Below are 14857 nucleotides of genomic sequence, written 5' to 3' on the forward strand. Positions count from 1 at the left end.
CCTACTCATGTATTTTAATCAGGGATTTACTATCAATCATGATTTTTCCTTACACATAAACAAAGCAGAAATAGCTTATTTACATTGTCATATAGCTGACCTTCAAAGCATGCCAAAAATCTTGACACTTGCTACTTAAATACCATGAAGCTGGTGCAACCTACCATTTCAAATAGAGCTGGAAAATAGAGCCCATTGAAAAGATTGTGACTCTTTCCAGCTCTGGAAAATAACATCTAGAGCTTTAATTTCAACATTTGAATGCTTAAAGAAGAAAGTAACAATAAAAGAAGATACAGTTAGTAACTCAACCAGGAATTTTGTGATACTAATGCATAAGAAAATAGGTCTTTTATAGTTTAGACCATAGACTGATTATGATTCTGGATCGTTTCATATTCTTCAGCGTAGTGTCGATACTGATCAGTGAGGAGAGGCTGATTTGCTTCATCCCTTTTGTTTTTGGCACGAATCAGACAAGAAGCACCACCAAAAATTACTGCAACCAGTAATAAAGCAGCAATTACTGCTATGGTAACAATCTCAGAAATACTAAAATTCCGACCTATTCGAAAAATAAAAGGAGAACAAAAAAATAAATAGTATAATAGTTACAGCCAAAAATTGAGTACCCTAAATTTAGGCACTTTACAGAAATTCTCATATTTAATTTTTATTGGCCACTTTGCCTTTTATAGCATTTGTCATCTTGTAGGCACTTCCTAACTTCTCATAATGAGTAGACCCTATTGAGATAGTCATTATTATTTCAATTCTAAACATGAGGAAATGATGGCTCAGAGTCTAAGTCACTTGCCAAAGATCACTTGGTTAGTAGGTAGTAGAGTTGGTTTTGGAGCTCGGGTTTTCAGAATTCAAATCCTGTGCTCTTCTACTACACACAACCATCTTTCTTGAGAAAGAAATTTAAAGTTAAATTAAAAAGTTTTGAATTTTAAAATCTGAGAAAAAACAGCTCAGGGTATCTCCATTTTTTTTTTTTTCAGGATAAATAAATGGAGAAAACATTATATAGTAGAAAAGTATGGGTATCTTACATGGGCCTAAGCTCAAAACTCATATTCTCTGCTTACTAAAATTATTATATTTCACAGTTACCCTCTCCAAGCCTTGTCTTTTTAATTTTTAAAATGAGTATTATAATATTTATCTCAGAGAGTTGTAAAGATGAAATGAGATAGTGTGCTAAATAATCAACCAGGCCAGAGTGGGCTCTCAACAAATGTTAAATTTGCTCTCTTTATTCCTACACAAAAGTCCAAATGAAAACTCAATCCAAGTGGAAAATGTACACCTCAGAAATACTGTGATTCGTTTACTTTAAAGATAACAAATTTGCTTTTGGAAATTTCCACAGTAAAAATACATTTTCAATACTTACTTGGCCATTGAACTTCGTAAGTATATCCCAGATTGTCTGGAGCAGTAACAAACATTTCTGTGTTGGTAATTGGAGGCCAGAATGGTACCATATTGTATTGTCTATTATGTCCAATAGGGGCATTTTCCAGTGGAAATGCAGATATATCTAAAATATGCCAAAGGCATCTTGTTAATATTAATATATTACTATGTTCTGATAGTGTCCTCAAACAGTCAAGGGTAACATTAAAAATATTCTCACATTTTACACTGAATAAAGACATAAGTTTTACTATAGCACAACAGAGAATTGCATAAAATGGATTTCAGATGTTTTGAGCATAGTATTAACATGTCATTCAATGGAAGAAGAAAGTTCAAAGGTTGGAAAGTTTCAGTATTTTATCATCTATGATTATTAATTGTTTTACTTTTAAATTACAGAAATTAATTTGCATAAAATTCATTAAATATTTTCAAAGCTAAATAAAAGATGGACCTATAGTTTGCTGTGGCATCATCTGTAATTAAATTCGAGAGACAGTTTATCTAATGGAAGTTTGTTTCTCCTTCACTGTGTATATTTCTGTTTAGTATTTTTTATTTTTTCTGTTTACTTTTAGAGAAATAAATATTAACTTATTCCTTGGGGTTTACTCTGTTAGCAAAAAACACTTAAAATTTTGAGTCAAGGTCCTGGAATCCTATTTGCTTCCTGCTACCTCTCTTCTTTCTACAGTAGCGTCCCCTTATCCATGGTTTTGCTGTCCACGGTTTCAGTTACCTGCAGTCAACTAAGGCCCCGAAATATTGATTGGAACATTCCAGAAATAAAAACAATATAAGTTTTAAATTGTGTGCTGTTCCGAGTAGCATAATAAAATCTTGTGCCCTCCTGCTCTGTTCTGACAGCAGTGAATCATCCCTTTGTCCAGCATATCTATTGTATGTTCACCTGTCTGTCGGTTACTTAGTAGCTCTCTCAGTGGTGATATTACATTGCTTGTGTTCAAGTAACCCTTATTTTACTTAGTAATCACCCCAAAGCCATTCATATAACTTTATTACAATATTTGTTATAATTGTTCTATTCTATTACTAGTTATTGTTGTTAATCTCTTATTGTGCCTAATTTATAAATTAAACTTTATCATAGATATGCACCGATAGGAAAAAAAAACATAGTGTATACAGTTACAGGGTTCAGTACTATCTGTGGTTTCAGGCATCCACTGGAGGTCTTGGAACATATCCCTCCAACCCCCCATGGGTAAAGGGTGGGGGACTACTCTATTTAAATACAAGTCACTGGCATTTATATCATTATTGAATTTCTGTTATCAGGGATAAAGATACTGAAATGTTCTTCGTGGCAAAAGATTTTTCTTTTTTGTTGTTCTATATTTATGTTGGTACAATAAAATAACAAATGGAATGTTACAAAACCAGAGTTGGAAGTGGGCTCGGGCACTACATTAGTGTGGAAATATATTTAGAAGAGTTGAATATGAGAGAAAGCTAGTGAAGTATTAGATTTTGTTTACAAGAAGTATATTACCCAGATAGTCACTGTGATCTCATGAAGCACAGAAGAATATTTTAGAATCTAGTTTGAACAACAATTGGTTATAGAAATGGTAGGTAGTATTTATATTTTTGTCACTTTAAATTTAGTATATATTAACGCTAATTAAGTATTTATCTATTAAAATCTGTTGAGCTCCTACAAGTACTAGGCACTGGTCTAGGCATGGGGGCTATAGCATTGAACAAAACAGACAAGAATCCTGCCCTCAAGGAAGTCACGTTTTGGTGTATTATTGCTAATTATTTATTAAGGTTAGATATTAAAATTAATAACTTAGTTTTTTAAACTTCTCATTTTATCTTTACTGAATCTTGACTTGATCAGCTCAACCTGGTTCAGCTCAGCTGTGTGCTAGAGTTATGTCCATTAAGATGAAGGAAAGAATAATAGTAAACATAACAAACAATAATAATTGAATTGTAATCTAACTTTCCTATTCAAGTCTCTTTGATGACACCTCATCTCTCTTAGAGTAAAATGCAGCATCTTTCAGCATCTGCCCCATGTTATCCCTCTGATGTTAGTTATTATCTCTCTCCATTCTCTCCCTTCTCCAGACACAGTGCGCTCCTTTGTTCCTTTGTCTTGGGAGAGCGTTCTATAAATTTACGTAGTACTCCCTGTCACATTTCTTGTTTTTTGTTTTTTGTTTTGCAAAGACTATACATCATCTAACATACTGTTTATTTATTTACATGTGTTTATTGTTATTCTACCAACAGGTAGGAAAGTTCCAGGACAGAAAATATTTTTGTGTGTTTTGTATGCTACTGTATTTCTTGGGATACTACCTAGAAAATAGTAGGTGCTCAAATATTTTTTACAGCTTTATTGAGGCATAATTGACAAATAAAATTTTATATATTTAAAGTGCTCCTTGTGTTGATTTACAATTGGCCAACTGGTATAAGAAAAGGTACTCAACATCACTAGTCTTTAGAAAATGCAGATCAGAACCATAATGAGATATTACCTCAAAAATGTGAAGATGAGTGTTATAAAAAGACAAATGATAATAAGTGTTGGTGAGAGTATCAAGGGAACCATTGTGCACTGTTGAAGGGAATGTAAATTGGTACAACAATATGGAAAACAGTTTGTAGGTTCTTCCAAAAATTTAAAATAGAACTATCTTATGATCCAGCCACCCACTTCTAGATGTATATTCAAAGGAAATGAAATCAGTATCTCAAAGAGATATCTACACCCTTATGTTCTTTGAAGAATTATTCACAATAGCTAAGATATAGATTCAAATAATATTTGTGAAAGGATTTAAGTGTGTGTGTGTGTGTGTGTGTGTGTGTGTGTGTGTGTTCTCTTGAGGCTTAATACGTAAAATAGTGATTGGTTTGGGAAATGTATGCACTGTTTCTTCTGAAAAATGCACTAAACTTCCAGGCTATTTTTTTTAAAGCTTATTTCATTTGATTCTCAGTTAAAAAAAAAAAAAAAAAAGGGAATTGAATTAAATGTGTGCATGGACACAAACTTTGCTGATTAGAATTTAACATTATATTAAATTGAGTTTGGATGCTCTGTATTTTACTATCTCTTACATCTAATGAGTGGATTCTGTCGTATATGCTACAGTGTGAATGACTGCAATTTCCTTCACCCATAAAATGTATTTCTTGTTCCATTCTGACCCTAATAAGTCTATGATTTTTGAAGCATAATCTGTAAACTTTGCATGCATTTTGAAAAATGATTTTATCCTCCTCTTGTAGACTTATTTTCAATGAAGACTTCTGCTACATGGACATTTAAAAAATTCTTCCAATCTTTTTTTCCCTTCCTAACATAGTTGTTCTATGTCTTTCTCCCTCCCTCCTTTTCTCCCTCCCTCTCTTCCTTTCTCTCTCTTTCTTTCTTTTCTTTCTAATTTAGCTTTCATACAATTTGTATTTACATTGGCTTTTCCTCTAAGTTTGTGTCCACATTTTATTAGAAATATACTACAGGCTAGTTCTCTATCGTTTATGGTACTTCTTCATTCACTAAAACCAGGTAACTGAGAAACCCTGTACTACATTATGTATGGCACAAAAAGAGGGAGTAGAAGGAAAATAACTAAGAAACAGAGATATTTTTTCTGGTTCATCAGTAACTTAGATGAAGATATGGAGAAATTTTAACAAATTATTTTGAATGTGAAATAATTTTTTCAATCAAGATATGTAAGGCAAAGGAATATATGTTTTCATAGTTGAAAGAAAACTTCACTTAAGAGACTTGCCAATTACCCAAGATTCTCTATTTCCTCTGAAAAACTAATATCCATGGCATTGTGTATGGCTGAATAGCTGCAGCTCATACATTGCTGTCTAGGTCCCAGAAGTATATGTGTAACAAAGTTTGTTTGTTCCTAAACCTGTTAATTCCAGTTTACTTGTTATCACTATAAAAATAAACTAGGTAAACGTACATAAAGCAATAATTATGATTTTAAAAAGAGATGTTTTTATAATAAATAAATGCTTTTGAAAGAATTGTTAAAGATGAATGACTGAAATATTGCTATATAATTAGGAATGGACAATATGATTATAGAGGGTTAGAGAAGCATTATGAAATCTAGAATAATACTGTGCTTAGACTGCATCTGAAGGGTTATTAATTTCTTGTTTGCTTTAAACAAATACTATAAATTCTAGATAATTTATTATAGTTGTACATATATCTGTAAATACACATGAAAAATTAGATGAAACTCCTGTCAGTGAATTCATAGCAGATTGACAGGCCAGTAAATAGGTATACATAAGTTATTTGATTGTTAAATGAGTTTCTTTTGGAACAAACTATTTTGACTAACTCATCAATTAATAGTCCTTATCAGGTTGAATTAAAGGATTCTACTACACACACACACACACACACACACACACACACACACAAACACACAAATAAGAGACTGGCTGAATTGGATAAATAGATAGTTTATCTCCAATATTATGTTTATGTACATGATGAAATAAAGGCACAGAAGCCAAGATTTAGAACACTTTTAAAATACGAAAATTTTTGCTGTTTTAACTGAAAGAATATGTTTTGTTTGAAAAGTAATATTTTCGATGATGTGATATAAAAACCAACATTAATTTTTCAAGTTGAGCAAAATTTCCATTTTTGAGAGGCAATAAAGTAATATAATTTGTATTATGAGTATAATTTTTTTTTTGGCCTTTTGGAGTATCAAAGAAGAACTCTGTAAGATTTTCCTATTTATATTGGAAAGCAATGAGAATGTTTATTGGAAGATATTAGTAAGAAAAATTTGAACAGCGTAGTAAAAATAAGAAAGGACTACCTGCTTCGTCCTAATGAATGCTAATAAACACCATCTTATAATAACTATTCTGAGAGAATTCTGCATTTTCAAAGTGTTTTTGGAATATTTGGAAACAGCTAAATGTTATAGCTATTTTGTCCTTATTTTGAAGTATAGTTTATGTTTGTCAAGTGCTTAGCCTTAAAGTAATAACTATGCCATTGGAACAATCTTTTTTGCTGAGCCTGCAGAAAGCATATGAAAGTGTCTCACCAGCATTATATCTCCTCAGCCATTCATCAAAGAGTGCATCAGTGAAAGTATGCAGGAGGACAAAAATAGGATCATTTGGAGATAAATGGGTTTGTCCCCCTGTTCCATTCAAGAATAGATGAGCCAAATTGTGAAGGCTTCGAACAGCAGGGTCATACTTTCCTGTGGGATCACTGTAACCTAGATATAAAAATAAAATGAGAATAGTAAAAACCAGTAAAAATATCTTACTTTTCAAGTCAACAGTACTGATTATATTGAGAAACAAGTTTTCCTAAGCTTGTCAGGCCAAATTTTACCTTAATATAATAGCATTGTTTCTCTGAACCTATGATTGGTGACATTTGTTTGCTATACGAACAGCTAGGTTAGTTTTAAGCTAGTGGCATAGCATTCTAAATGCAGCCTTTAGGTTAGGAATAGTAACCTGCGAAGGACACGTCAAAATGTATAGAACTCTCTATTTCAACAGGGCAAACATTTGTCCTACATGATATTGAAATCTCCAGCTTCTACTAAAAACTGCTGACACAGTTGGGAGAACACCACTCAGAATGTCCTGGAACCGAAATTGCCAGATGTTACTTTAGTTTCTTACCTTATTCCTTTTGAATGACTGTCAGCATGTTTATTTTTGGAAAGTTATTTTTGTGGAAAAGTTATAATTTCTCAGAGCTTCCTTAACACCTCTGTACTAGTTATAAACATCTGGAAAGCCTGCTGTCAAAACATTTATAGAACTTTTGATAATGATCTCTATTCTATATATGCTTCTATATATATATTTCCATATTGTCTATTATATATAATTTACATATATATTATATATCCACATACATATTTTATATATATATATCACATATATAATACATATTTCCCATATTTTATACATATAGTGCGTATATATATGTATATATATCATGTATATATATATTAGGGAGAAGATGAGGATAGATCACAAACAAAAATAAAGGGTTCATGATGTGGGATGGAGTTATGTGTGTGTGTGTTTGGTTTGAAGGGCCAGAGATGGGAGGTTAGGGAAAGGTTATACATTATTTAAAAAAAAAAAAATTAAAATACAATTAACTCACTTGTGTAATCACACTAATTTATTCATTTTCATACATCTTTAATTATTTTTTAATAAAAAAACAAGTTTAAAAATTGCCTGTAAAGTGCATGATGTGTGGCACTAGTCTTTTCATAATTCTATTAGGAAATCAGTATATTTTGCCTTTTGATTAGGTATCAATAAGATACAATCTGTACATTCTTTTAGAAATCAGCACTTATAGCCTTAGTTTATATATACCAATTTAGTCAAAACATAGTGATTATTTATTGAATTATCTCCAAATTAGTGATTCACATATAGTTATTAAAATTAACAAAAAGATAGAACAGTTTGGTATCTAATTTTGATAATAAAAGGTAATAAAATTGAAAATTATCAGATTTATACATCAGGTATCTCAGATCATGGGGAAAGAGAGATCAATTTTGGGGGTGTGGAGGGGCAGTCTATCATGTACGACGCTATATATTTAAGGTAAATATTGACAATAACTAGCTTATAAGAAAGTTAAATGTTTTTCTATTCTTTTAAAACTTTAAATGTATATCAAGCATGATTGAGGGGTATCAAAATTTATTTTATAAAGAAATCAAACTTAGAAAATTATGATTTAAATCTGTAGTGTGTTACTAACTAGCTGAATATCTTGGAAAATTAATTTTACTTATTTGGATCTCAATTTCTTCAGCTTTAAAATACTTTGAATTAAATAAGGAAAACCAAATAAATATCACTAGAAGCTAGTTTGAATTTTTAAAGATCTAAAAAATGTTATAGGTTGACACAGACCTAAATAACACATATGCCCAAACCAGGCTTTATTGAATGTCAACAAATTAGTTAGAATTTTTTATTGTTATTCTTTTAAGAAAAAAATTTAATAAGCTATCAAAGTGTTGAATATTATATGCCTATACTAGAATTTGATATAGTTATACACATACTGGCCAGGCACTTATCAAGGAATTTGAATTTAAATACTTTTTAGGTATTTAAGAGATTGGAGAATAATTTCCAAGAGATTCTCCTATAATAATTAAAAGTTTTATTGTCTGACACTTTTCTTTGAGGAAGTTTTTTTCTGATCAGAAAATTGTGACTATATGGTAATAGGTAATACCACATAAACACAGGATCAATATGGCATTCAAAGATTTTTCAAAGAGATCTAAATTTGAATACTTCAGTTTACTGTGATAACTAGATCAGTTCAAAACATTGATTTTGTTTACTTGCCTTCTACTGTGTTTCGGAAACTGTTTGTAGAATTAGAATAAAAAGGAGGCGTGTCAAATAAACCAACTTCCAAGCACTGAGTGACATCCTGTGGTTCAGGAAGACGTTGCACCATTGGTCTAGCCACATTTCCAGCTGGGTTTCTCCTAATTGGTCCACCCTCAGTGCCTCAGAAAAAGATGGGGCATGCAAACATTTTTAGAACATTTAATGGTCTTATCATTGCCCTTTAAAATATATACACAGTATGAACACTGAAACAGGTTCTTCTTGGTAGAAGAGTAAACATTTTTCAATGCTTATTTAGTGGTATTAAAGTGAAGAAATCTAGGTTATCATGTCAACTTCTCTGAGAAGAGTAGATGTGATACATAAAATCATCTGAGGGAAAAAGTGATCACAATAACAGAGGTCTTGATACTTTTTAGTCGACATATACTTTTTTCACAAGAATGTATTAAAATGAAAATTCTGTAGAAAATTGAATTTAGCCAAAATAATCTCATAAACCTAAATTCCACACTGAAATCTGTATTTCATACACACACACACACACACACACACACACACACACACACACACACACACACACAGAGTTTTGTACTTGAATACTGTCAGTTTCAAGCCTTCAGAGAAATAAAAACAATCTGCAATTTCAATCAACGCATTTTTCAGCAATTAATTTCAGAAATAATTAAAAATTTTGAAGGGTAGTAAGACAAACTGGTAATTGTGATACTAGGGGTAATATGATAGATGCCTCTTATGGAAGGCAGAGAGGGTGGGAGATATCTTTCCCAGTTGGTTGGCTCCAGAAAGAGCCCTGAAGGACTGAGGAGAATTTCCATATATGGAATAGTAGATATTTTACAAGTCAAGCATTTTAAGCAGATGTAATAACAAGAGATGGTAAGCTTTCTTCTATCTATAATGTAAGCTCCATCAGAGCAAGAAAGCTATCTGTTCTTGCTCACAAGTATATCCACGGTCTTGATGCAGTGCTTAGTATATAATAGTTGCTAAATAGTTGTTTGGTGTATGTTATTATATGGGATAGATAATGTTGGCTGTAAAAGAGGGCCTGTTTGAGGGATAGTTTGCCTAGAGTATGTGGTAATGTAAGAGAATAGTGGATGGTAGGGAAGATGGGAAGCTAAACCAGAACCATAATGTGAAGAAATCAAAAAGCACGATGAGAAAGTTATATTCATTCAGGAAGTGGGGAGAAGCCTTAGGTAGATGGGAGGAGAGGATATTGGTTAGAAGCATTTTGCATTAGTCTGTTCCAGTGGTTTCTAGGGAGGATTTTTGTGTCCTAGAGGGGACGTGCAGAATAATCCACTGCGGTGGGAGAGATAATATTATAGCATCTACTCATTTTCATTTTACCTGATTCAGAAAATTTTCTAATTGTCTGTTTATAATTAATGTAATGAGTAGTACCTGGTGAGTTCGCATAGCTAACTTTATATAATATTAAAATAAAACACATACCTATATTGAGAGTGGAAAGGGATGTGAATTTTTTAGGTGTACATTATCAAAACTTTTTGACAGCACTGGCTAAGCTATCAATTTAAGCTGATATTTTGGAGATTACTGTTCAGGGAGCTATCAACACATCCCAAAAGAAAAAATTATTGATTACATGGGTTTCAAAAACACTACATCCTCATTTGCACTCATGGAGTTTCATAGCACAGAATTTTGATAGTAAAGATACTAGTTAAACCCACTTAACTAGTGATTTTAACCAAGTGATTTTTTAAATTTGTTTGTACATGGATAACTTCTACCATTACACCTAATTTTTATTAATCCTTTAAAAATTTTCAATTACAATTGACATTCAATATTATATTAGTTTTCAGGTGTATAGCATAGTAGTTAGACATTTGTATAACTTGAAAGGCAATCTCCCTGATAAATCTAGTACCTATCTGACACCATACATAGCTATTACAACATTATTGACTATATTCCTTATGTTGCACTTTACATCTCTGTTCCATTGCACCTGTTAACACTGTGTAGATTGGATTCCCTTGGAATTTCCATGCAGGAATGAATGAAAAGTTCTGAGTGTCTAAAGGAGAAAATATATTTGAGAAGTATTGTAAAGAAAATAATGCTTTTCATATGATGAATCAAAGCATATATTTTAGTGGCTGAAAGAATTTAGTGGTCAATAATTCACTCTTTCAGTTTATATACCGAGTTTCGTGCATTAATGGAATATTGGAGAGATACCATGCAATAAGCATATGAAACATAGATATGGAATGTCTAAGGAAGATTTGACTTAAAGATGTATATATATGGGTGTCCTGTAAAAGATAATCAGAGAAACCACAGGAATGGAAAATTTCATTCAGGAAGAAAAGTAGAGAGAAAAGAATGCTATGAGGATTAAATAAGATATATTAAAGCATTGTGACACCATATCAGACACACAATATGTGTTCAGTAAAACGTTAGTTTCCTTTTTCTCTTTCTTTGGCCTAATAAATAAAATATTTGGTATTTTTATTTCAAACTAAAGCAAAGGGTAATCTTAAAATTTGTTTCACCTAAAATATTATAACTTCAGTTTTTCATGAAACTGTGTGTCAGAATTATGTTATGTTAAATGACAAAAAAAAATTGTGATGAAAACAAAATCTCCTCCTATGCTATTTTATTTATCCATTTAAATTGTGCTATATTTTGGTGTCCAATCATCAGGGTGATCAGAAAATGTCTGGAAAACTTCCAGGCCAAATACAATAGCCTGGTCAGAAAAAGATGATTTTTTTGATATCTAAATAGATCTTGATCCTCAATTTAATTTCTGTACCACAAGGTGAGACTGCTCATTCAGCATGCTGAACAAACAAACATTTATTCTAATTTTTAAGCTTCTACAGAAGAAAATTTTATATATATCACTTCTCTATTCTTAAACACTGATAAATAATCTTATAATGGTGAAACTCTACTTAATTCCTTTGTTCCATTTAGAATATTCTCTTTTTAAGTTTAGAAGAGAATTCAATAATTGATGCTTTGAAAAATATATTCAGAGTAAATATTATGAATATAATAAAATAAATTCCCATAATCCTAATTTTTTGCATGGAAGAACAAAAGTTCAAAATGGTCAGACATGCCTCAAAAAGAAATATGAGATTGGATAAGGAGACTAATAATTAAGACCTTGTGTTAGTAGCAGGGGGGCAGATAATAATATGATCCAAGGAAGAGAATAGAAAGCTCAGGAACAGATCCATATATAACAGAAACTTAACCTATGGCAGAGGTGGTGTTCAGATCACTAGAGAAAGGATGTTAAAACAACTGCTTAAGCATTCTTTTTTTGTGTGTTAAATTTTAGAGAGCAGGAAAGCAGCTAGCTGGCAGACATCTTCTATACAGCATATTCCTTTTCTTAAAGGTATTCTCCATATCACCTTTTGGTTTTTAGCCCCCTGACTAGATTAACAGTAACATACTATAATAATTATAAATATATTAATTATGATTATAAATTTGTATTCCCGAGGCTCTTGCAACTGTTTCTGCCTATTTCAAATTTCCTTGGGAAACATTTTTTCTGTGAAATTCCAATTCAAGACACATGACTACTAAGAAGTATTGACTGTACTAATAGGATTAATTTATACAATTAGACATTTCCAAAGTAACAAAGTGAGCAATACACTGACTGAATTGCTCAAGTAAAGCAATGTAAAATGTTTAGGCACTTTCTGTTTCACGTGGCACACCTTATAGATTGCCTTGAATATCCTAGTAGTACCATGAATATCTGTACATTGATTCTCTATAATAAAAGCAAATTTTAGTTTGAAGTCCTTAGTAGAATGAAGGGCAGCAAATTTAATCTAATAGAGAATTCTGAATCCTAGATGTCATTTGGAACTTACTGTTACAAAGGGTTCCTAGAATATCATAATCTTCCAAGGATTCACAGACCACTCTCCATTGAGAAAAGACAGAGTTCGGGCTTATAAGATTGGAATCGAAGTTGCTTCTCGATCCCATCAAGTCATCGGTGCAGATGTCACAGGTGTTCTTCCCAGTTGCAAAATTCCAGTAAGGAAGAGAGAAAGAAGGATTCCGTAGCATTTCCTAGATCACGGAAACTCTGTTAGCATTCTCTGCCTTTGTTTAAGTCTCTCCCTTTGCTTGGTTTACTCCTTGGCAGTCTATTTCTATTAGTTCTTTTCAGCCAGTTAGGAACCAGTTAGTGTGTCAGTGGTGTCTGAGGTGTTTGGAGGACTTAAATGCCTTATTTAACAAAGCTTTTAATTTACTTCAAGGAGTCATTTTAGATACTAGAGGGAATGAAACTCAACTCATTATATAGAAGTTCTAGCAAGTGATTTTTTTTTTGGAGAGTAGGGTAATGATCTTCCTTTTCTTTTTTAGACAGATAATTATATTTCTATTGATTTTACCAAAAATTAGTAATAATAATTTCTTGACATTTCCATCTCCTTCCATTTTCTTATCTCTAATTCAAGCACCACTAACTCTTAATCTGGAGCCAGATCCAGCCTTAAAATAGTTTATGTGGAGCAGTACTTTTTGTTTTGTTTTTGTTTTTTAGTTTAATTTAAATGACTTTAGGCATTTAGATTCTGGTTTGGCCACAGGCTACATAGGTTCTTTCACACTTACCTCTCCGCCTGGGCACTAAAGGTGTTTTACCTAGACCTCTGCTTCAGAATATAAACTATGAAGACTCAGGCTTCTGTCTGAAACTCATACCTACAGGAAATGCTAAAGGGAAGCAGAATATTTCTTTGTGCCCACTGCTCTTCAATCCAGAGACCAAATTTTTATTTAGAGCTGATCTCAATTCTAGTAAAAATGCTGGAGTCAAAATCACATGCTTATTTTATTAGGTTTTTAAAAACATATATTTATTGTACTTGTATTTCTCATTTTGTTTTGCCTTTGGGGAGTTATATTTATAGTGTTGAATTTAAATGTAGGGATTGCTGTTGTTTTATTCTGCCTCACATGCATTTCGTATGTTACCACTGTTTCACTTTAAACCCTTTCTAGAAAGCATTTCCTTGTCTTCAGGGTGTTTTAGAGAGCCAAAAGCTTTCCAAGGTATCTCCAATTATGGATCTCCAGAGATTTAGAGTCCTCATTTAGAAGCCATTGTTCTGGTTCAAAAATACTTGTGACAGCTTCCAAGGGATTATTAAGAGTCAGTTTGTGGTTCAGCAACTGACATTTGGGAACTGGAGCATATTCATGTGGCATTTCAATGGCACGTTACATTTACATTGCAATTTGTTGGATCCCTTGTGCTATTGGGTTTTAAAAATGTAAGTTATAGAAGTTGACGTTTACATAGGCAAAATTGAAGCTTTTAGTTACTTTCCATTTGCCTTTTCATTTTGGTGTGCTCATGGGGAAATGACTTGAAGGCACGAAGATCTGGAGTCAAATACGAATGACAGATTTATCAGCTCAATCTCCTAAATGTCTTGCTCGTAATCAGAGCTATACAACATGAAGTTCAGAGTATCAGATGAATTTTTTTAATCATTCTCAAACTGCATATGGATAGACTACTTTTATTCAAATATTTTCTGTATTTTAGTGCATTGATTCTCTTCTAACCATTTATTTTCTTGGAATAATTCTGGGCATAAGCATCCTACAATTCAAGATTTTTTTAAATTAATTTTTATACTTTAATGAGGGGAGGGATTCATTTCTGTTATTTCATATAGAAGACAGGTTTAATTTGTGGATTTTCTAGTTGAGATCTAATAATTTAAAATTTTATTTTAGAATTACAATACTTTTCTTAAGAAATAGCAATTGGTAAAATAAACAATAAGGTATCTATGTTAACAGATACTTTAATGTATTTCAAGCTTATCTGCTTAAAAATAAGCAGGGAATGACTATGTTTGGGTTGAGATTCAGTTTATGCCTAAAGAGCCAATACCTCTTAAGTAAAAATAATATTTAAGTGATGTGATAATTTTAATAGATTTCT

The 14857-nt window shown here is 31.9% G+C and overlaps 1 protein-coding gene across 1 annotated transcript in view; it reads right to left on the reverse strand.

The window, feature by feature from the left end:
- Positions 1–211: 211 nt before the first annotated feature.
- TYRP1 (tyrosinase related protein 1) overlaps positions 212–14857 on the reverse strand; it is a 41790-nt gene continuing 27144 nt past the window's right edge. The window contains exons 6-10 of the mRNA XM_011382224.1: positions 12756–12960; positions 8833–9000; positions 6519–6698; positions 1403–1549; positions 212–565 (exon numbers count right to left, since the gene is read on the reverse strand). Of these exons, the coding sequence (XP_011380526.1) occupies positions 360–565; positions 1403–1549; positions 6519–6698; positions 8833–9000; positions 12756–12960 (906 nt within the window). The 3' untranslated portion in view covers positions 212–359. The remainder of the gene's footprint in view (positions 566–1402; positions 1550–6518; positions 6699–8832; positions 9001–12755; positions 12961–14857) is intronic.

Source organism: Pteropus vampyrus, unplaced genomic scaffold (genome assembly GCF_000151845.1).
Source record: "Pteropus vampyrus isolate Shadow unplaced genomic scaffold, Pvam_2.0 Scaffold466, whole genome shotgun sequence".
NCBI classification, from domain to species: Eukaryota; Metazoa; Chordata; class Mammalia; order Chiroptera; family Pteropodidae; genus Pteropus; species Pteropus vampyrus.